We start from the raw sequence: 24126 nt of genomic DNA, 5'->3' as shown, positions 1-24126 counted from the left end.
AGGTAGTGTGAAGCTATCAGAAACCTCTAGACCCATTCTGCCGGTCCTGTGATCACAGCTGACAGTCCAGAGAAGGGCGCCTGGCCCAGGAAGGGTCATCAGAATCTTCCAGAGAGAGAGTAAGGCCTCAGGCTCTGTGGGCAGCCACTGAGGGGAACGGAGAGGTCAGCAGCCATATGCTGGAAAGACCTGAGTTGAGAGAATGAAAACTTACACCAAGTAAAAAGTTGGGAGCAAAAAAGAAAAAAAACACATTCTTACAGCAGGGAAGTCCGATTCCAACATCTGAAATCTAATACAGTGTAGTTATCCTGGCCTGTAAATTCTTTTCCTAAATTAAGCAGTTGTTTGTAAACAACTGTGTTTTAAAAGAGCAATGTGAAATAAGGTATGAGAAACTTTGGGACAGTCATGGAGGAGACAGGAGGAGGGCAGAGCTGGGATTAAGAAAGATGCCCCCTCCTGCAGACAGCAGTAACTATCCAGCTCAGAGACCAGTAACATTTAATTTTTTAAATAACATCCTGCCTGGCTGGTGTGGCTCAGTGATTGAGCGTTGACCCATGCACTAAGAGGTTGCTGGTTCAATTCCCAGTCAGGGCACATGCCCGAATTGTGGGCCAAATCCCCAGTGGGGGATGTGCAGGAGGTTCTCACTGATGTTTCTGTCTCTCCCTTTCCTTTCTTCTCTCTCTAAAATCAATAAAGAAAAAAAGGTTGATCCTGCTTCCTACTATTACTTAATCTATGACTAGATAAGGTACGGTAAATTTGAGATCAGTGAAATAGTTATGCTATTTAAAAACAGTAACTGAGCACCCTGGCCAGTTTGGCTCTGCGGTTAGAGCGTCAGCCTGCAGACCAATGAGTCACAGGTTCAATTCCGGTCAATGGCACATACCTCAGTTGTAGTTCATCTGATTAGGGCCGTGGAGGAAGCAACCAATCAATATGTCCCGCTAACATCGATGTTTCTCTCTCTCTCACTTCCTCTCTCTCTAAAATCAATAAAGGAAAAAAAACTTATAAACTAAATCAAAACTTAATAAGCAAATTGTGACATTAGTGTCCATGCTCATCTTTGATATGGGTTGGTTTTTAGAAAGACAAAGACATAGGAATGTGAAAAACAAAATCCAGTTTTGCTTCCATCTCATTCTGTTCAGATGAACCCACTAGAATTTCTGTAAAAAGATATAAATAAGAAATATCAGCTAGGTATAATTAATAACAATCAGCAAAACAAATGATACAACATTGTGGTTATATATATTTTAACATAGTTGGGGCCCTGGCCGGTTTGGCTCAGTGGTTATAGCGTGGCCCAATGCCCAAAGAGTCCTGGGTTCGATTCTGGCCAAGGGCACGTACCTCGGTTGCAGCTCGTCCCTGGCCCAGGTCAGGGTCATGCGGGTGGCAGCCAATTAATATGTCTCTCTCTCTCTCTCTTCCTCCCCCTCTCCCTCTTGCTCTATCTGAAGATAAATATAAAAATATCCTCGGGTGAGGATAAAAAAATAAACTAGTTGGGAGTAAATTTCCAATGATATTATCAAACTTGCTACTGTGGAAGTCAGATTTAGGGATCGTAAGTTCTATCTCGAGAGATTTAAGCTGCTAACCCAAGCTACTAAATGTCAATTAAATATTTTTTACTACCATTCAAGTGTTAGTTTTCAAATGTCCTCCTCAAACGACACATGTACTTCCTTTAGAATGGTAACTACTCACTTTCACCAGTGTTGCTGTTGCCGACATCTCAGACATGCGGGCCTGTGCGTCTGGTAACGGATGCTCTGCTGGGTGGCATGCCCGAACTGCTACCGGAGTAGCTGCTAGGTTTGGGTTATATTTTAATAAAACCTAAAAATAAGCAAATTCCTTTTTATTAAGTCATATGAACAACATAAATTTGGAGGTGTTATAAAACATTCAAGAAACCCAAGGAAAATTTGAAAGCATGGGTTGCTTAAAACAGCACTAATTTTTCAGCAGCACAGATGGATGCTCAACAGAAGTGATGGCAACGTTAGAACTTTAACTTGGGTGTAGAGGCTTGCTTCCTAAAGCCTTCTAAAATGTACACTAAGGATAATGGAAACAAGCAGCAGTATGTCCCTGTAACAAATTAAGCCTTTACAAAAATGTTAGGGGAAATATATATAGGAAAGAGGCTAAATAAATACTCAGAAGGTCCTCAGTTATATAGATTATAAGTAGTCTGAAATATCAGCTATGATTGTTTTCAGACATAGAGAAGTGACACATTAAATACAAGGTTTTCCTCTTTTAATATAGAAATAAAAAGGAAAGTGGAACTCTCTAAAATGCTTATAGACAGAAACTGCTCTCCTTCCTCTCTCAATTTATTATAATACACGGACAAAACAGAAAAGACAGAGAAAAGAGGATAATGAACCCTTTACTGATATCTTAGGATGAGTTCTAATGGCGTTTACATATTTTCCCAAGTAGCTGTAGCATTCTCATAGCTCTCCATAAGCTGGGAAGGTTGCTAGAATGGTTATTATAATTGTCAAACACTACAACTCCTACTGGCTGGGTGCTTGATATCAGACTGGTGGTTATTGAGTAGATTTGGCAGTTGTTATAAATCAGGTGACTAGTAGTAAATGATGGTGTACTAAAGAACTGGAGATTCTAATATATATATATATTTTTATCCTCACCCGAGGACATTTTTCCCTTTTTTGTTCAGACAGAGTGGGAGGGAGAGAGAGGAAGAGAGACAGAAACATCGACGTGAAAGGGACACATCGAGAGGTTGCCACCCGCAGGACCCAACCAGAGCTGGGGACAAACTGCAACCGAGGTACGTGCCCTTAGTGGGAGACGAACCTGGGTCTCTCCGGACCGCAGGCCGACACTCTAACCACTGAGCCAAACCGGCCAGGGCAATATTCTATTTTAATCAGTGTTTCTCAAACTGAGGTCCAAGACATCTGAAATGTAAAAAACACTGATAAAAAAATAAATAGAAAATTTTATATCCTGAGATAATTGGCAACAACGGCTTGCCTTCAGACTACACTGGTGATTGAATATGAATACCACCTGCATGTTGGCTCAGCAGTCAGAGCGTCAGCCTGCAGACCAATGAATCACGGGTTCAATTCTGGTCAAGGGCAGGTACCTTGGTTGCAGTTTGTCCCCGGCCCTGGTCAGGGTCATGCAGGAAGCGGTCAATCAATGTGTTCCACTCACATCTCTTTCTTCCTTCCTTCTTCTCTCTCTCTCTCTGTCTCTCCTTCCTTCCTTCCCTCCCTCCCGTTCTATCTGAAGATTAAAAAAAAAAAATACTACCTGCATGGTCAAGGATGCTTTAAACTGAGCAACGGTAGCTAGTGTTACCACTGGGTTAGAATGAAAAATTCTTGGGGAAACAATTCTAGGAAGCCACATAAAATTCCCTCAGATAAGATGCAGGTAAGATTTTGATATATATATATATATATATATAAATAAAGATATACTGATGTAAGTTATTCACGTTACCTGCCTCTGAAGAACTATAGGATAAATGACATTCCTGACATGGCCAGCAACACCTCTCATGGGAACAGTGGTCAACATGGCCATCACAGTTGAACAACTATTAGAAAATATTATAAGAGTACATGGCTGACTTCCGGTCAGGATGGCAGCGTAGGTAAATGTGGTGTCGCCTCCTCCCACGACCACATCAAATTTACAATTAAACTATAGAACCACCATCATTCAGAACCACCTGACACAGAGCTGAATGGAAGTCCTACAACTACGGAATTAAGGCAGCAGCCACATCCAGACTGGTAGGAGGGGCGGAGGCCAACTGGCTGGTCCCACACCCACGTGTAGCAGCTAAAAATCAGGAGGGACACTGGCTGGGAAGGTCCTCCCTGAAGACTGAGGGATCCCCGTCCCACACCAGGCGCCCAGCTCAGGGTTCCAGTGCCAGGAAGAGAATCCCCATCACTTCTGGCTGTGAAACCAGCGGGAACTGAGGCTCAGGGAGGCTGAGGCTGCTGGAGCCCCAGGCAGATCCTTAAAGGGCACCCACAGGAGTTAGTCGGACCCGTTCCCTCTGAGCTCCAGTGCAGGAGAGGCAGTTTGAAAGGCACCAGAGACATACAGGGAAGAAGTGAGTTGTTTGGCACTGGGGCGAGGGCTGGAGAGGGGGCTTTCTCCTGGACAAACGTGCTGTCAGAGGCCTTTGTTCCTTTGGTGAGCCCTTCCCTGGGGCGGCAGACAGCCGCCATACCTGGGACTCCAGCAACCTGGCTCACACTGGTAGCCCCGCCCTGCTGACTCCCTGAGGCCCTGCCCCACCCAACTTTAGGGCCCACCCAAGCTGTTCCCAGTGGCTTTACCACAGGATTGGTCTGTTTTGGTTCCTGCATCAGATTTTCCTAAATTCTCTCAAACAAGCAGCATCTGGTCTCAGTGAGCCCCATACCTCTCGTTAAGTGGACCCAGGCTAACACTAGGAGCAACCAGCCTTGGTTCACAACTTGCCTTTTCCTGGGCACCTCCAAGCCCAGCACTAGAAGCAGGCTTTGGCAAACCACTTTGTAGCTTATGCCTGGTGGCCCCAGGTAGAACACAGGCAGTGGCTGACCTTGCCCCAGAGCCAGCACACCCAGTGGACAGTTTCAGACCACATCGAACCACCACCACCCAACCACCTCCACAAGGGACACACTCAGTGGACTCCGTGGGTACCAGAGCCCTGCTGAAGTTAAGTCTTGCTCTGTGTGGTGGGCCCTGCACAGCTGATCTTCCAAGGTAGTCAGAGGTCTGTGGTCTGTGAGCACAGCCAGTCCTTGCAACTGATCAGCCTAGGTAAATCCCTCCCATTGATGTGCCAACAGCAATCAAGACTCAATTACAACAGAAGGGTGTACAGTCCACACTTAGGGGTACACCTCGAGGGCCCAGCTGGGGCGATCAAGGAGACTGTGCCACTGGACCCTACAGGACACCTACAATAATAGGCCACCCTACAAAGCTTAGGAGACATAGCAACTCTACCTAATACATAGAAACAAACACAGGGAAGCAGCCAAAATGAGGAGACAAAGAAACATGTCCCAAATGAAAGAACAGAACAAAACTATAGGAAAAGAACTAAACGAAATGGAGATAAGCAACTAATCAGATGCAGAGTTGAAAACACTGCTTAGAAGGACGCTCTATGAACTTAGTGAGAATTTCAAGGAACTTCGTGAGAACATCAAGGCACTTAGTGAGGACCTCAAGAGAATAATAAAGGACCAGTCAAAAATGAAGGATGCACTAACTGAAATAAAGAATAATTTCCAGGAAATCAGGAGGGGTTGAGAGTGGAGAGGAGGGGGTCAAGGAGGGGGAAAAGCAGGGACATCTGTAATACATTCAACAATAAAAATAAATTTAAAAATAAAAAATAAAAAAAAGAGTACACTGCTGAACTTAAAGTTAAAGAGAAAATGCCCAAGGGTATAAAAGTATGATGATGTCAGTAGCTTTTGCTCAACTCAGAAGAACCTTAACCAGGCAGTAGACCCAGCAGCCCAGAATTTAGCTTTTCTCAATACCCAAACCAGCACAGAGACCAATGATAAATAATAGTTCACATCACAGATTATATAATAGCCTAATTTTGAAAAAATGTATCAGAGGGAAAAAAGTAACCTGGAGAACGTCTTCTGGAATTGCAGTTACTTTTGGAGGTGTAGGTGTTCTGAGAAGATTCTCGTGAGAAGAAATCACAGGGGAAGAGGGAGCTGCACAATTCTCAAAGCACTTGTCTGAATTCAAAACTAACGATGTACAATCTTCCATTTCTAAATCATTTGACGAACTATTTGTTTTTGATAATGGATACTCTGATAATACCTAACGAATAAAAATAAATCATTAAATTATGGTGATATAAAATGTAGTAAATAAAAATTGTTAGTTCTGTTGGGGTCTCTAAATAGGCCAGAAATGACCCCCTCCCTCCCTCTTCCCTGATCGAGTACTAAATAAAATCAACAAAGAAATGGCATATGGAGGACAAAGTACCATCTTCATTACCAATAAAGGCTGAGTTAGAGCTTAGTATGAAAAAATGGACCGAACCCCTGATTTAGACAGTTCACCTCCACCTTCGTCCTGGGCAACAACAATGAGCAGAGGAGAGGCAGAGCACAGACAAGTGCGCCAGGTACCAGAGGAAACAAGCAGATCTGAGGAAGGCCCAGCATTTTGTTTCTCTACAGCTACCGTGCCCAACACAGGGGCACAACCACCTGGGGCTGTTTGAACTGAATAAAACCATAATATAAAAACTAGTTCTGTAGATGCACTGGCCACACTTTATATGCTCAGCAGCTGGCTGTGACTAGGAGCTACCATACCCGACAGCACAGAACACAGTACATTTCTATCACTGTAGACAGTTCTGGACAGCCTGGTTTACCATATGGGTTGTCTTAAGTAGTCATACCAACTTTAAAAGGGGATGTTAATAGTAAATTTGTTCACTGGGAAAAATTCAAAAATAAAAAAAAAAGGCATAAAAATCACCCATAAATAGCCACATTTTGGTGTGTTTCTATTACTTCTTTTTCCTTAAAATATAGTAGTCCCACCCAGTCAGCGAGGCTTAGTGGATTGAGCGTCATCCCAAGGACTGAGAGGTCCCAGTTACATTCCTGGTCACGGCACATGCCTGGGTTGTGGGCTCCATCCCTAGTGGGGAGTGTGCAGGAGGCAGCAGATTGATGTTTGTCTATCACATTGATATTTTTATCTCTTTCCCTTTCTCTCTCTAAAAAGAAAATCAATAAAAATAGCCCCGTTGGTGTGGATCAGTACATTGACCCATGCACCAAGAGGTTATTGGTTCAAGTTCTAGTCAAAGCACATGCCCGGGTTGCAGGCTGGATCCCTGGTAGGGCACATGCAGGAGGCAGTTGATAGAGGTTGATGCTATTCTTTCTCAATGATGTTTCTATCTCCCTCTCCCTTTTTCTCACTTTAAAAAAACCAATAAAACACATTTAAAAAAACAAAAAATAATAAAATAAAATAAAATCAATAAAAATATATTAAATAAATAAAATAAAATATAGTAGTCCCCACTTATCCACAGGAGATACGTACCAAGACCCCCAGTGAATGCCTGAAACCCTAGATAGTACTAAACCCTTTTGTACTATGTTTTTTCTTATACATACATACCTATAATAAAGTTTAATTCGTAAGTGAGGCACAATAAGAGATCAACAGTAACTAATAAAAAAACAGAGCAATTATAACAATATATGGTAATACAAATTCTGTGACTTGAACACAAGTACTGTGACACCTTGACAGCTGATGTGATAACTGAGACAACTACTAAGTGACTAATATGAGGGTAGTGTCTACAGTGTGGACACAGCAGACAAAGGGATGACTCATGTCTTAGATGGGATTTTATGGAAGGATGACTTTATCACTCTACTTAAAGGAGCATAACTGAAAACTTATGACTTGTTTACTTCTGGAATTTTCCATTTAATATTTTCAGACTGCTGTTGATCACAGGTAACTGAAACCAAAAAAGGTGAAACCATGGCTAAGAGAGGACAACTGTGTGTGTGGATGTGCACATACACATGCATGTTGTTTTCCTTATTGTTATATATTTCTTAAAAATGTTTTTTTGTAAGTTATGTTTTACAAAAACATGACAGTTATATAAAACATGATAATTATGTAACACTGAACCTCATAGACATACCTTATTATCTTCTCCTCTACCATTTGACATTAACATTGTTTCCATGTTTTGCTCTTCAAAATAACATCCTTGCTGTAATAAATTTGTCCCAGTAAGCCTTAGAATAAATTCTGAGACATGATAAAAAGGTATAAAAAAATTTAAAGCTCTTGATATATACTAAATTACCCTCCAGAAGTACATGGTAAATATACAACTAAAGATCGAATTATTCTAAGTTTTTAAACAAACTGTATGAGTTTGGAAATAGTTGTATCTGAATCATTAGTAACAAAATTAGTTTTCAATTTTATGAAAATTTACCAAAGCTGTTCTGTTCTTTGTGGAAGGAATTTTCAAACCAGGAGTACAGAATGTAGGTGCCAAGGGAGACTTTGTATATTCAGCATCTGAAAGACATATACAATCACATTAAAATAAATATTTAAAAATAAAGTCGAAATACAGATTTCAACTCTTAATTTACAATCCTTGTCAATATCATTTGTATATTCTTTCTTTAATAACTTAAAAAAAATTTTTTTAATAACCTAAAAAAAAATTTTTTTTTCTTTATTGATTTTTAGGGAGGGAGAGAGACACACCAATGAGATCAATGAGAGAGAACACTGACTGGCCACCTCCTGCATGCCCCCAACTGGGGATCTGGCCCACAACATGGGCATGTGCCCTGACCAGGAATTGAACCAGTGACCTCTTGGTGCATGGGTTGATGCTGAAGTGCTGAGCCACACTGGCCAGGCCATTTTTAATAACTTAAATTATAACTAATGTGTGCTTAGTTGGGCAGGAAAAATCAAAACGGTCATCTTGATATATCTAATTAATATTAGCACTAATAGAAATCCAGCAAGGTACAAATGCCATACACAAAAATGAATAGTGCTAGCATAGGTGCAAGAAACAAAAATATAATTTGAAGTAAGATATTTTTCACAATAGCAACAAAATTAGAGCAAGATACCCACATATAAATCTATTAACAACTGTTTAAGATCTTTATGGAGAAAATCAAATTTCTGAAAAATAAAAAGGAGGATGAGGGCCAGGAGTCACTTGTTGTCCAAACTATTAAAGCAAACTCTAAACTTATAATAATTAAAAAGCAATGTAGAGCCCTGGCCGGTTTGGCTCAGTGGTTAGAGCATTGGCCTATGGACCAGAGAGTCACGGGTTCGATTCTGGTCAAGGGCATGTACCTTGGTTGCAGTTTGGCCCAGCCCTGGTTGGGTCCTGCTGGAGGCAACCAAGTCCATGTTTCTCTCTTTCCCTCCCTCTCTCTCTTCCTCTCACTCTATCTGATGATAAAAGGAGAAGTACCCTCAGGTGAGGATTAAAAAACAACAACCACATCAAAGTTACAATTAAACTACAGAACAACCATCATTCAAAACCGCCTGAAATCAAGCTGAATGGAAGTCCTACAACTACGGAATTAAAGCAGCAGCCACATGGAGACTGGCAGGAGGGGCGGAGGCAGACGGGCTGGTCCCACACCCACGTGTGTCGGATAAAAATCAGGATACCTCAGCTGGGAAGGTCCTCTCTGAGGACTGAGGGGTCCCTGTCCCACACCAGGCACCCCGCTCAGGGTCCCAGTGCCAGGAAGAGAATCCCCATAACTTCTGGCTGGAAAAACCAGCAGGAACTGAGGCTCAGGAAGGCTGAGGCGGCTGGAGCCCCAGGCAGATCCTCTTAAGGCGCCTGCGCACAGACTTACCGGACTCACTCCCTCTAAGCTTGGAGGGGAGGCAGCTCGAGGGGCCCCAGAGACATACAGGGAAGAACTGAGCTGTTTGGCATTAGAGCAAGGGTTGGAGAGGAGTCTTTCTCGTGGACAGACATGCTGTCAGAGGCCTTTGTTCCTTTGATGAGCCCTTCCTTGGGGCGGCAGACAGCCGCCATACCTGGGACTCCAGCAACCTGGCTCACACTGGTTGTCCTGCACTGGTGATTCCCTGAGGCCCCGCCCCACCTGACTTTCAGGTCCACCCAAGCTGTTGCCAGTTGCTCTACCATAGGATTGGCCTGTCTTGGCTCCTGCTTCAGGTTTTCCTGAATTCTTTTTTTTTTTTTTCCATTTTTTGTTCAGATAGAGCGGGAGAAACATCGATGTGAAAGGGACACATGGAGAGGTTGCCACCCACACAACCCAACCAGGTCCTGGGACAAACCAAAACTGAGGTACTTAGTGAGAACCGAACCCGGGTCTCTCTGGACCGCAGGCCGACGCTCCAACCGCTGAGCCAAACTGGCCAGGGCAATTCCTGAATTCTTTCAAACAAGCAGCATCTGGTCTCAGCCAGCCCCATCCCTCTCGTTAAGTAATACATAGAAACAAACACAGGGAGGCAGCCAAAATGAGGAAACAAAGATACAGGTCCCAAATGAAAGAACAGAAAAAAATCTCCAGGAAAAGAACTAAGTGAAATGGAGATAAGCAACCTAACAGATGCTGAGTTCAAAATACTGCTTATAAGGATGCTCAGTGAACTTAGTGAGGGCCTCAAGAGCATAAAAAAGGACATGTCAGAAATGAAGAAGGCACTAACTGAAATAAAGAATAATTTACACAGATTCAATAGTAGAGTACGTAAATCCAAGAAGCAAACCATCGATTTGGAATATAAGGAAGCAAAAAACGCCCAATCAGAACAGCAAAAAGAAAAAAGAATCCAAAAAAATGAGGATAGTGGAAGGAGCCTCTGGGACAACTTCAAGCATGCCAACATTCGCATCTTGGGGGTGCCAGAAGGAGAAGAGCGAGAACAAGAAATCGAAAACCTATTTGAAACAATAATGGCAGGAAACTTCCCTAACTTGGGGAAGGAAACAGACATACAAGTCCAGGAAGCAGAGAGAGTCCCAAACAAGATGAACCCCAAGAGGCCCACACCAAGACACATCATCATCAAAATGCAAAAGGTTCAAGACAAAGAGAGAAACTCAAAAAAGCAGCAAGAGAAAAGCAGTTAGTTACCTACAAGGGAGTTCCCATAAGGCTGTCAGCTGATTTCTCAAAAGAAACTTTGCAGGCCAGAAGGGAGTGGCAAGAAATATTCACAGATGAAAAGCAAGAACCTGCAACCAAGATTACTCTATCCTGCAAAGCTGTCATTTAGAATCGATGGCCATATAAAGAATTTCCCAGACAAGAAAAAGTTAAAGGAGTTCATCACCACCAAACTGTTATATGAAATGTCGAGGGGTCTTTTTCAAGAAAAAGATAAAATATATGAACAAACAAAATGGCAATAAATACATAGCTATCGACAATGGAATCTACAAACAAAATGAACAGGCAGAACAGATACATTCTCATAGATACAGAGAACATTTTGTTGGTTGCCAGATGGGAGCGGGGTTGGGGGAATGGGTGAAAAAGGTGAGGGGATTAAGAACAATTTAGGTGCTAGACTGACAAACCTCAAAGAGAAGGGGGTTGGGGGTGGGAAGAAATAAATCAAAGAACTATACGCATAACCAATGGACACAGACAACTGGGACACAGACAACTCTTGGGAAAAGGCAGGAGGGGGGCGGGAGTGGGAAGGAGGGGGTCAATGGGGGAAAAAATGAGGAACATCTGTAATACATTCAATAAAGATGAAAAAGAAAAAAAGAAAAATAAATAAATAAACATACCGAGGTCCAGCGAGCGTGGCTCAGTGGTTGAGGGTTGACCCATGCACAAAGAGGTTGCTGGTTTGATTTACAGTCAGGGCACGGGCCTGATCCCCAGCGGAGGGCATGCAGGAGGCGGCCAATTGATTTTCTCTCTCATAGATGTTTCTCTCTCTCTCTATCCCTTCCTCTTCTCTTACATCAATGAAGGAAAAAAAAAAAAACATACCGTGAAGTGAGAAAAGCAAATGGGAAAAGAATACAAATTGGGTGTTGCCACTTATGTGAAATTTTAGAACACAATTAAGTTATGCTTTAATTAATCATTACTTTGGGGAGGAAAGGAAGAAAGATAATAGAGTGGGGCTGGGGATTTAGCTTTAGGTATAACTTTTAATTGTTTTTTTTTTTTTTATCCTCACCCGAGGATATTTTTCCATTTTTTGTACAGATAGAATGGGAGGGAGAGAGAAGAAGGGAGAGAGAGTGAGAAACATCGACGTGAAGGGACACATCGAGTGGCTGCCACCCGCACGACCAACCAGGGCCGGGGACAAACTGCAACCGAAGTACATGCCCTTAGCGGGAACCGAACCCGGGTCTCTCGGGACCGCAGGCCGACACTCTAACCGCTGAGCCAAACTGGCCAGGGCAACTTTTAATTTTTTTATCGTCAACCGAGGACATCTTTGCATTCATCTTCAGATAGAACAGGAGGGAGAGAAGGAGGAAGAAAGAGAGAAACATCGACGTGAGAGAGACACATCAACTGGTTGCCACCCACACGACCCCAATCGGGGCCAGAGACAAATTGCAACCAAGGTATATGCCTTTAGCAGACACTGAACCCGCGACTCTTTGGTCTGCAGGCTGACGTTCTAACTGCTGAGCCAATCCAGCCAGGATGGTATAACTTTATTTTTTAAGATTTTTAAAAAACTGATTTTTAGAGAAAGAGGGAGAGAGAAACATTGGTGTGAAAGTGATATATTAATTAGTTGCCTCGTGTACGCCCCCTACTGGGGATTAAGCCTGCAACCCAAGCAAATGCCCTGACCTGAAGCTGAATCAGTGACGTTCTGGTACATGGGATGATGCTCAACCAACTGAGCCACACTGGCCAGGCTGTAGGAGTTCTTTACATATCCTGAATATTAACCCCCTAAATAGGCACAGAAATCAAAAGGGAAAGAATGATACAGAAGGAAAAAAAGAATACTTACAAAACAAAAAATGAAGACATTGTAGTAAAAATTCAAGTGATACATTAACATAATAAATTAGACTTGGTGTAAGAGAAAATAGCAATGAAAAGGAAGCTCTAAAGCACAAAGAAGCACAGAGAAAGGGAAGGAAGCTATCAAATGGAAGTTAAACTGGGAAGGTCAAAGGGTAAATTTCTAAAATATATCTTACAAGGATTTCAGGAAAAAAATTTGAGGAATTAGGGCAAAAGTAATATATATATTTTTATCCTCACCAGAGGACATTTTTCCATTCTTGTTCAGACAGAGCGGGAGGGAGAGAGACAGAGAGAATTACTGACATGAAAGGGAGACATCGAGTGGCTGCCTCCTGCACTACCCCAACCAGGACTGGGGACGAATCGCAACCGAGGTATGTGCCCTTGACCAGAATCGAACCCACAACTCATTGGTCCACGCTCCAACCGCTGAGCCAAACTGGCCAGGGCCAAAAGTAATATTATTGAAGAGATAATGTTAGAGCTTTGCACAATGTCAGTATTGTAGCCAATGAGGTTTATCCGAGGTATGATTATTGCTAATTAAAAAACAAAAATAGAGATAATGTCAGAGTATTTTCCAGATTAGATGATGAGTCCTTATTTAAAACATTATACTGCCCAGTTGTTGTGGCTCAGTGGTTGAACGTTGACCCATGCACCAAGAGGTTGCCTGTTTTGCCCTGGCCCGTTTTGCTCAGTGGTTAGAGCGTTGGCCTGCGGTTGAGAGAAACCCGGGTTTGGTTCCCGCTGAGGGCATGTACCTCGGTTGCAGTTTGACCCCGGCCCTGGTTGGTCATGCGGGTGGCAGCTATTCGTTGTGTCCCTTTCATGTTGATGTTTCTCTCTCTCTCTCTTCCTGTCTCTGCCTCCCACTCTATCTGAACAAAAAACGGAAAAATGTCCTCGGGTGAGGATAAAAAAAAACAAAATCAGGTTGCCCGTTTGATTCCCAGTCAGGGCACATTCCCAGGTTGTGGGCCCGATCCCCAGTGGGGGCATGCAGGAGGTGGCCAGTCGATGTTTCTCTTTCTCTCTCTCTCTCTCCCTTCCTCTCTAAAAAAAAAGGAAGAAAAAAAAAATCATACCAAATTCTCAACATAATAAATGAAAACAAACATACTATAGAGAAATGAAGAATATAAAAGATGAAATAAAAATCATATAGGCTACCAAAAGGAAAGACAGATATTCTACAAAGAAAAGCTAATCAGGTCAATAGACCTCTGTTCATCAGATATCAAGTCATAATGGAATAATTTCTTTAAAATACTGAAGAAAGACAGATGTCAATCTAATCTCCTATATCAAGCTAAATTATCATTCAAAAATGAGTGTAAATAAACATTCTCAGTCACACCAAACTAAAGATTACTTCACACAGTATAGAAGTAACATCTCTGAGAGAACAGCTAAAGGCTGTACTTTAACTAGAAACTAAACCCAGAAGGAATGACTGAACTATAAGAAGCAATGGCAAACACAAAAAAACGGTGAAAAAATTACTAAATTTTAATAAGGACAGTCGTCCCTCGCCACTTCGCACTTCGACTTTTGTGGCTTCAATCTATTGCGCTTTTTTCCAGTATAGTGTAGTATAGTATAGTATAGTGTAGTGTAGTAGAGTGTAGTATAGTGTAGTGTAGTATAGTATAGTATAGTATAGTGTATAGTATAGTATAGCGTATAGTATAGTGTAGTGTAGTGTAGTATAGTGTAGTATAGTATAGTATAGTATAGTATAGTATAGTATAGTGTATAGTATAGTATAGTACATTGCAGAACAGTATAGTATTTGAAAACATCACGACAGAGTGAAGCCGCGAAGGTTGAAGTGGCAGGGACTACTGTATACAGAATCCTACTTTGTGGAAATTCTTTTATCGTGGTAGAGTCTGGAACTAATTCATGGTGATAAATGAGGACTGACTGTACAGACTATAAAAAATTTAATAATAACTTTTGTGGCATAGAAATAGGGTCAAACAAAAATACAATAGAAACTCTTAACAAGCCTCCACTTAACCAAATTACTAATGGATAAACATAAGCTTTCGATGCTTTCCATAAAAGATATTGCCAACGGCATGCTGAAGGATTTCAGTCAGGAAATCATAAAAGATTGTCTTCCTTATTGTGGTCCACAGGGAAGTGATTTCTGAGTATAGTGGGAAGTGGTGGTCCAATCTCTCTCCTTTTTAAAAAAATCTTCACCCTAGGATATTTTTACATTTATCTTTAGACAGAGTGGGAGGGAGGAAGGGAGAGAGAGAGACAGAGAGAAACATCTATGTGAGAGACACATTGAGTGGTTGCCACCCACAAGACCCCAACCAAGGTTGGGGATCAACCACAACTGAGGTATATGCCCTTGGCCGGAATCAAACCCAGGACTCTGGTCTGCAGACCGACGCTCTAATGGCTCAGCCAAACCAGCCAGGGCTCTCTCCTTTTTTTAAAAAATAGGCTACTCTTTAATAGTCATGTTTTTTCCGGTAAGTTGAGCTCTAAACTTACTGAGTGGCTTTTTTTTACACCTGTTTATGCCAAAAGTACTTGTTAATTTAATAACAAGTCAGTGAAATTAGTACAAAGAGATATTTTTGAAAATAATGTCCAAAACTTTGGAAAGACCTGATAAAGAAAGACAAGTTACTTTAAAAGATTTGCCAATGCTCTGGCCGGTCTGGCTCAGTGGTTAGAGTGTCAGCCACTGACCAATGAGTCTTGGGTTCGATTCTTGTCAAGGGCACGTACCTCGGTTGCAGTTCATCCCTGGCCCTGGTCAAGTCATGCGGGAGGCAACCAGTCAGTGTGGTTCTATCACATCAATGTTTCTCTCTGTCTCTCTCTCTCTCCCTCTATCTGATGATAAATAGAAAAATATCCTCCAGTGTGGAATAAAAAAATTTATTTAAATTAAAAAAATAGAAGATTTGCTAATACATTTGGTATAGATCATTTATAATTATTCAAAGACATCGTAAAACTCTAGGATTTTTATTTTATTTTATATTGTCAAGAAAATCAGTGTTTTAATGTTTGCTGGGATAAATATGAAAAAAACTACATGAAAATTTTAAGTTTTTGTACACTAAAAAAACAAAAGAATGGTAGCTGATGTGTTTCTAGGTATAGTTTAAGAAAGATAATGCAGAACTCAATCAATAGGCTGAAGCTCAACTACAAAAGGTGCTATTGGCTCTACATCAAACATTAGTGAATGAAATGGGACTTGTGTAGAACTTGATGTCACCAACTGAGAAGATGTAGAAGGCTATTAGAATATGTATGGTGCCCTGGCCGGTTTAACTCAGCGGTTAGAGTGTCGGACTGTGGTCCAGAGAGACCCGGGTTCGGTTTCCGCTAAGGGCATGTACTTCGGTTGCAGTTTGTCCCCAGCCCTGGTTGGGTCGTGTGGGAGGCAGCCTCTTGATGTGTTCCTTTCACATCAATGTTTCTCTCTCTCTCTTCCTCTCTCTCCTTCCCACTCTATCTGAACAAAAAATGGAAAACTGTCCTCAGGTGAGGATAAAAAAAAGAATATGTATAATGAGTCATTCTTGTACAAAGATCATCTGGAAGGGGCTAGCTGAGAAGTAACTTGACTTTTACACTTACCATTTTTTTCCAATTGCTGGTTTGTGAGGCCAATGGTGGCGCTATTACTGGACTCTGGTTCTGTTTCTACAGCTTCCGCACTGGCATGATTAATAAAGAAATTACAAGGTAAAAAAAATTAATATTAAACCTCTGGAAAAATGTAATCTTTCTATAAATCGTCAAGTCTGGATGTTTAGTTCTATTTTATGGAACAGAAGGCCCATGGGACAATTTTTTAGCCCTGGCTGGCACGGCTCCGTGGTGAGAGTCAGCCTGTGCACAGAAGGGTCTTAGGTTCGATTCCTAGTCAAGGGCATGTAACTGGGTTTGCAGGTCCAATCCTCCAATCTAGTTGGGGCACATGCGGGAGGAAACCAACTGATGCGTCTCTCACATTGATGTTTCTCTCCCCCTGCCTTCCACTCTAAAAAAAAAAAAAGGAAAAAATATCCAGTGAGGATTAAAAAAAAACCCTAAGCCCGGCCAGTGTGGCTCAGTAGATTGAGGGTCATCCCATGGACTGAGAGGTCCCAGTTACATTCCCAGTCAGGGCACATGCCTGGGTTTCAGGCTCGATCCCAGGTAGGGGGGGCCGTGCAGGAGGCAGCTGACCTGTTTCTCTCTCACACTGATGTTTCTTTCTCTCTCTTTTTTTTAACAGAAAGGGGTATTTATTGAAAAAAAATCTGCTATTTTGTTCAGATAGAGTAGGAAGGAGAGAGAGAGAAACATTGACCTGAAAGGGACACATCAAGTGGTCGCCATCCACACGACCCAACCAGGGCCGGGGACAAACAGCAACTGAGGTATGTGTCCTTAGCGGAAACTGAACCCAGGTCTCTCTGGACCACAGGCCGATGCTCTAACTGCTGAGCCAAACCAGCCAGGGCTCACATTGATGTTTCAATCTCTCTCCCTTCCTCTCTCTCTCTAAAAAAATCAGTAAAAACATATTAAAACAAAACAAACAAAAAGGCCTTGGCCAGTATGACTCAGTTGGTTCAAGTGTCCTGTACACCAAAAGGTCGTGGGTTTGATTCCCAGTCAAGGCACATACCCAGGTTGTGAGTTTGATCTCTGGTTGGGGTGATCAGTGTTTCTCTTTCTCTAAAATAATTGTTTATTTATTTATCCTCACCTGAGGCTATTTTTCCATTTATCATTAGAGTGGAAGGGAAAGAGAGAGAGAAACATTGATGTGAGAGACATAGACCAGTTGCCTCCTACATGACTCCAACCAGGGCCAGGGTCGACCTGCAACAGAGGTACATGCCTTTGACCAGAATCAAACCCATGATTCATTGGTCCATGGGCGGATGCTCTAACTGCTGAGCCAAACCGGCCAGAGCTAAAAGAGTTATTTTTTAAAAATGTATAAACGTGGTTCAAAAAAAGTTAACTGTTTTGTATCGATAGTTTTGACTTAGAAGTAGATTAAGAATCTCTGACATAAAGGAAAGCCACAATAAATACAATTTACTATATAAATTACTCTGTTTTACGTAACTTTGTTCCAGTCCAGTCCACTCTGTGAGTTTTGTCCTGTTGTGCTCACTATAGCTTTACATCTTTAACATCTACTAAATCAAGTCCCCTCATTGTGTTTTCATTATTTTCTTAACCATCCTGTTCATTCTTCCAAATAAATTTTAGAATCCTTTTGTCAAATATCCCTTTTTCTCCACCTTAAAAATCATCCTATGGAGACTCTATTGTAATTGCATGACACCAATAAATTAATTTGATATGATTAAACATAATAATATTGTCATTTGATTCAGGAATAAAATATCTCTGTTCATCCTTATTTTCCCTTTAGATAACTCAGAAATGCTTTTAAGTTTTGTTTTGTTTTTTTTTTATCCTCACCAGAGGACATTTTTCCATTTTTTGTTCAGGTAGAGTGGGAGGGAGAGAGAGGAACAGAGAGAGAGAGAGAAACATCGATGCAAAAGGAACACATCGAGTGGCTGCCACCCGCACAACCGACCAGGGCCGGGGACAAACCGCAACCGAGGTACGTGCCCCTAGCGGGAACCGAACCCGGGTCTCTCAGGACCGCAGGCCGACACTCTAACCGCTGAGCCAAACCGGCCAGGGCTAAAGTTTTAATCATATGGGCCTTTCACCTACAAATGGCATGGGTATTTTAATTTTTGGTTGCAAATTTGCATGGGTTTTTCCCACTATACTTACCTACTAGTTATTAATAAAATATAGGAAAGCATATTATTTTAAATGGTTATTTTTCATGTATCTGAACTTCTCCAATTACCCAATACTATACCTTTTATTACTATTATTATTTTTTATCCTCACCCGAGGACACTTGCATTTATCTTTAGATAGAGCAGGAGGGAGAGAGGGAGGGAGAGAAACATTGATATGAGAGAGACACATCGATTGGCTGCCACCCATACGACTCCAACCGGAGCTGGGGACAAACTGCAACCGAGGTAGGTGCCTTTAGCGGGAATCGAACCCGGGACTCTCTGATCTGCAGGTCAACACTCTAACCACTGAGCTAAACCGGCCAGGGCTACCTTTTAATTTTTTTAATAGCTTAAAAAAAATAGCCTTTAGTTCCTAAATGTGTCAGTTGCATTTATGTTTAAGAATCAGTTCTTAAATTTATAAATTCTACCCTTCTAAAAATCTTTTTTATTTTTTTAATCCTAACCCGAGGATATTTTTCCGTTTATCTTTAGACAGAGTGGGAGGGAGGGAGAGAGAAAGACAGAAATATTGATGTGTCACATCGACTGGCTACCTCCATGCTACCGGGGACAAACCACAACTGAGGTATGTGCCCTTGGCCGGAATCGAACCCAGGTCTCATTAGTCCGCGGGCCGACACACTCTAACTGCTGAGCCAGACCGGCCAGGGCTAAAAATCTTTTGTAATAACATTTTACTTCAGCTTTAGTGTTGATTCCCTTCTTTTTTTCTCCAGTTATCATGGGTTTTTTTCCCTGACTCCTTGAGTTGAATGTTCATTTTCATCCTTTAATAATCATAGTTTTTTTTTTTTTTAAATCCTTACTCGAGGACATATTCCCACTTTTGTTCACACAGAGTGGGAGGAAGAGAGGAGAGAAAAACATCGACATGAAAGGGACACATCGAGTGGCCACCTCCCGCAGGACCCCAACCAGGGCTGGGAATAAACGGCAACCGAGGTATATGCCCTTATCGGGAAATGAACCCGGGACTCTCTGGACCGTGGGCTGATGCCCTAACCGCTGAGTTAAACCAGCCAGGGCCATGGTACTTTCATTTTTAATGTAACTCTTTAATTACCATTTTCACACTCCCAATCTCCTTAGCATTAAATTAATCACTGGATTTCAAATTCATATTAAGATACTCAAATTTAAGAGCACCACTATAAGCACCACACGCTCCACACGGGACGAGCCACCTGTGCCTGCAAGCTGCCGTCCTCCTCAGTTCTTACGCAGGCCGCCCCGCGCAACCAGAAACTGGAATTGACTCCAGACCCCATTTCCTTCCTAATTCTCACAATTATTACTCATTTTATCCCTGCTTCTCTATCTTACCAAATACCTTTTTATTTTTCCAGGCCTGTGTCACTCCTTTTATAGCACTGAACCTGGAAAAATACCCCACACTTTACTGAAGAATTGATGCTTCAGGGAAGTTTGAAATAAGATTCTGAAAACCTCGTAGTCTGCAACATCTTATTTCTTCTGGGAAAAATCAATAAATACAAAAGATATAGAAAGTTAGATAAAATGTGACCTTTAAGAAAGCTGCTTACCTTTTGTTCTTCCTATTTTTAAGTCCCATTGTGTAATCCTCATTCAAACACATCGTGTATTCAGAGATACCGAAGTGCTCTAATTTAGGAGTCACACACTCAAAGTCATCCATATTCAGTGCACATTTTGGAGTTTTTAATACTTGAACTAGTGATTGTTTGGAAGTTGGAGTTAATGTTTCTGGCTCTTTCTTTTGGTTTATTGCCTGTGGAGGGATTGGTGGAACTTGATATATCAAGTACCGCTCAAGCCCAAAGTCTGAAAGTTGTGGACTACATGGCATCTTCTCAGAAGCAGAGCTGCTCAGAGCAGCAGGGTCAGACATGCCATTCTTCACATCAGGCTTTTGAAGCATTTCATCTTTAGTGGACTCTGGTTTAGAATCAACAACTTCTTGCTCATCCACTGGGAGGAAAAAAGGTCATATTGTATTCAAACATCAAATAAGAAAATCTCAAGGACTGAAACTACATAAAACAGTTTCATCTGAAATGTCCCAAAAGAGCAAAAGTCCTGATTCTGTTCTCAGTCTCTAAAATTTTATTTCACTGCCTGGCTGGTGTGGCTCAGTGGCTGAGTGTCAACCCATGCACCAAGAGGTTGCCAGTTTAATTCCTGGTCAGGGCACGTGCCCAGGTTGTGAGCAAAACCCCTGGTGGGGGACGTGCAGGGGGCAGCCAATCGATGTTCTCTCTTGTCAGTGTTTCTCTCTCCCTCTTAAAAATTAATTAACAACATATTAAAAGACGAAAAATTAATATCCATAAACATAAGTCAAATTTCCTTACTTCCCCAGCTGATGTAATCTACTAGTTGTTCTTAATATATTATAAAACTAATTCATTTAATGACAGTAATTACAGTCTGGAATTAACTACAATCTAGATTCAACATTAAGTATAAAAATATTAGTTTAGATATTTAATTACAGATGTCTTAAAAGGAAAGACTGTTATGCAAAAATAAATTTTTATCCTGTCAGCCTAGAACACAAGTATCAAAAGCCTAGTGAGAGAAATAACAGGACAACATTAGAAAGATACACAATTCCTCAACCTTCATTAGGGTTGTATCTGGCTCTACACCCCAATGCTTAACCACTACACTGTGCACGTCAGACTGAACAACTGAATAACAAATCTACTTTTACCCTCAGTCCTTTGTCATTTCCTGGTACACCACTGGTGAATGAATTTGGTGTGGAACTGAGGTTGCTAAAAGATCCAGGACAGCACCTTTGATGCCAAGTCCTTTTCTGTTTCTATTTATTCCATCTTTTTTTTTTTTTTTTTATCCTCACCCGAGGACATTTTCCCATTTTTTGTTCAGGTAGAGTGGGAGGGAGAGAGAGGAACAGAGAGAGAGAGAGAGAAACATCGACGTGAAAGGGACACATCGAGTGGCTGCCACCCGCACAACCTACCAGGGCTGGGGACAAACTGCAACCGAGGTACATGCCCTTAGCGGGAACCGAACCCGGGTCTCTCAGGACCGCAGGCTGACGCTCTAACCACTGAGCCAAACCGGCCAGGGCTATTTATTCCATCTTTTAAAGGAATGTCTATGCTTGAAATTGGGTCTGTCAGATACTGGTGGAGAGCCTTGTCAGACTCATCTGGGTCCAAGGGAAGAGAAAAGCGATAAATTTAATCTGTATATTTACTTGACCAGCTAAGAGATCCAACAGTTTGGACGGAGTACAGAGGTGCACACTTTTTCTTTGAAGGTATAATCATCCTTGTTTTGATCAGCAACTGGAAAGAAACCAGGATAGGGTACTATTTCTGTGCATAAACCAGGACACATTAAATCTGCAGGGTGCACCATCAAAAATAAAAATTATAATAAACTTTGATTGCATGGCTTTTGGCCCTTGGTAGAGCTGGCTGCTGATTCACTGAGTTCTAATATATATTTCTATTGATTTTTTTTGGGAAAAAGGAATAGAAAGAGAAACATCGATGAGAGAGAGACACACAGATTGGCTGCCTCCTGCAAGCCCCCACTGGGGATTGAGCCTGCAACCTGAGCATGTGCCCAGACCGGGAATCGAACTGGGAGCTCAGTCCATGGGACAACGCTCAATCCAGTGAGCCACACAGCTGGGCACTGAGCTGTTTTGACACTGTGCTTTATATCAAATCTGAGAAATGTTACAACTACCAAAAACCTCTTGTTGCACTTACTGCAAGGCTGTCATTGACAAAATTAGTAAAACAAAATCACCACCCCGATAATCCCCACTTCACAAGTGGGAGAGCAATGCAGAGAAACTGTCCAGTCACGCATGTGGTAGTGTGTGCAGATGCAGAGCCAGTATCTGAACCTATGGCTTGTGCACACCAAAGTCAACTGAATTGTTACCATTATACCATGTGGACTGTTTAATATACCTTCCATACACATCTTCACTACATATCTGTTGAACTTAATATTCTATTCATGTACAATGATGGAAATGAAGACACTGAAGTTCACTTAAATTGGTCAACCAAAGGCATGTGCACAACAATAACAATAGTTAACATCTGGCAATTAACATGCCAGGTACTGTTCTAAGTAAATTTTATCTTATTTAATCCTAATACAATCTGAGGGGTAGAGACCATTAAACACCTCCACTTACAAATGAGTTCTGTTTTTTAAAAGTATATTTCTATTGATTTTTTAGGTACAAGGTTAAGCAGCTAGTCAAAGACAGTGCATCTGGTATGTGATGGAATCACAGATTTGAACTCCAGCAGTTTGGCTCTGAATTTAAAATTACTATGCTATACTACTCTTCGTTATAATTTTATACCTGAAAAGGATTTCATCACTATATAGGCAAATGTTTCTCATTGTACAGAAGAGGAACTTAAGAGTAAGAGAAATAAAACAACATGCCTGAAGGCCGGTCTCTCAGTTATTAGCAGAGCCAACCAGAAACCAACGAGGCTGAAGCACCACCTACACGCCTTGTCCTGTCCCTTCATCAAGCACTGTCAGTTCTTGTCCAGCATGTGGGAAAGGACAGCAAGAACTGTCTGCACCCAGCAGAGGCTGCTGGACAAACGGCCAGACAATGGTCGCATATGGTCTAGTTTTACCAGAGCTAGAAACCATGGCACAGCCAAAAATACTCTTACTTATTGACGCTGCCTTTTATCCCCAACACTGAAACAAATGCTAGAAAATGCAAGTTATTCACACCTGGATTTTTCTTGGCACATGGATTATATCCATACTTCTGGAAAAACTCTCTTATTTTTATGATATCCTCTGAGTTTTTTTTCATCAGTACTTTTGTTGCCTTTATGAAACCAATGCTTTCTTGACTTTCCAAACTTGCTTTATCAAGAAGAATACTGATATCACCCTTTTAGGAGGAAAGAAAGTACATTATAGTTTCTCTAGCTTTTGACTACATTTATTTAGATTTTTAAAATTACCACATAAAAATGACAAGTTAATTTGTAGGAGTGATACCTTTAGAGTCCGAGCTTCTGAATGAAGGTCATGTAAAATTCTCATTGCATAATCCTCAAAGTCTTCAATATGAATGTCAAAAGGAAAAAATGCAATAAGGAAAAGAAAGGAAAAACACAAGAAATTTAATTTAGTATATTTTTTTAGAATTATAAAATCCTTGTAGATATTTATTTATAATTTATATTCTATTAATCACAAAGAAAGTGTTAAGGCCTTTCTTTAAAATTATTATTACTGTAACATACATACAGAAGAGTAATGAAGTCCTAAGTATACAAATTAAATACCAGATGAGGGAGAGAGGAAGGAAGAGGAGGAAGTGGGAACATGGTCCAACTGAGCAAATCTTTCCTTTATGGTGAGCACTTTCTGATTTCTATTTTTAAAATCTTCTTCCAACATTTTAAACGCTTCATTGCTTCCCTTTGCATTCAGAGATAAAGTCCACCTGGAACTGACTTTGTGTATGGAATGAGGTAAGGATCAAGACCTGTTCTTTTCCATGAGTGTACAATTAACCTGGCACCATTACTGAAAAGACACCCTTTCCCCACTGTATGGCACGTTTCTCATTGATCAGGTGGTCATACATATAAAATAAAAGCACCCTGGTCGGTTTGGCTCAGCGGTCAGAGTGTCTGCCTTTGAAC

General features: G+C 41.3%; 1 protein-coding gene and 1 non-coding gene across 2 annotated transcripts; one reads left to right on the top strand and one right to left on the bottom strand.

Annotated features, from left to right (window-relative positions):
• Nucleotides 1–150: 150 nt before the first annotated feature.
• SKA3 (spindle and kinetochore associated complex subunit 3) lies at nucleotides 151–23536 on the bottom strand. Its single transcript, XM_036251774.1, has 9 exons — nucleotides 23474–23536; nucleotides 23198–23363; nucleotides 20005–20410; nucleotides 16242–16321; nucleotides 8057–8142; nucleotides 7754–7825; nucleotides 5674–5877; nucleotides 1732–1863; nucleotides 151–189 (listed from the first exon to the last, which is right to left on the bottom strand). The coding sequence occupies exons 1-9, from the start codon at nucleotides 23516–23518 to the stop codon at nucleotides 166–168; spliced, it is 1215 nt and encodes a 404-aa protein (XP_036107667.1). The 5' UTR covers nucleotides 23519–23536; the 3' UTR covers nucleotides 151–165.
• On the top strand, nucleotides 13103–13249 carry LOC118624934. The gene has a single exon (XR_004958573.1). It is a non-coding gene; the product is annotated as a U4 spliceosomal RNA (small nuclear RNA).
• Nucleotides 23537–24126: the final 590 nt, after the last annotated feature.

Source organism: Molossus molossus, unplaced genomic scaffold (genome assembly GCF_014108415.1).
Source record: "Molossus molossus isolate mMolMol1 unplaced genomic scaffold, mMolMol1.p scaffold_m16_p_10, whole genome shotgun sequence".
Taxonomy (NCBI): Eukaryota; Metazoa; Chordata; class Mammalia; order Chiroptera; family Molossidae; genus Molossus; species Molossus molossus.
The sequence above is the reverse complement of the archived record's forward strand: the minus strand, read 5'-3'. Positions and strand labels throughout refer to the sequence as shown.

What these genes read in the sequence shown, in the direction of transcription:
- SKA3 (XM_036251774.1), bottom strand. Translation starts at nt 23,518, where the DNA reads ATGAGAATTTTACATGACCTTCATTCAGAAGCTCGGACTCTAAAG. An exon ending in ATGTGCCAAGAAAAATCCAG is followed by an intron (nt 20,411 to 23,197) that starts GTGTGAATAACT and finishes TTTTCCTCCCAG; the next exon opens with TGGATGAGCAAGAAGTTGTT. An exon ending in CAACAGCAACACTGGTGAAA is followed by an intron (nt 190 to 1,731) that starts GTGAGTAGTTAC and finishes CTCTCAACTCAG; the next exon opens with GTCTTTCCAGCATATGGCTG.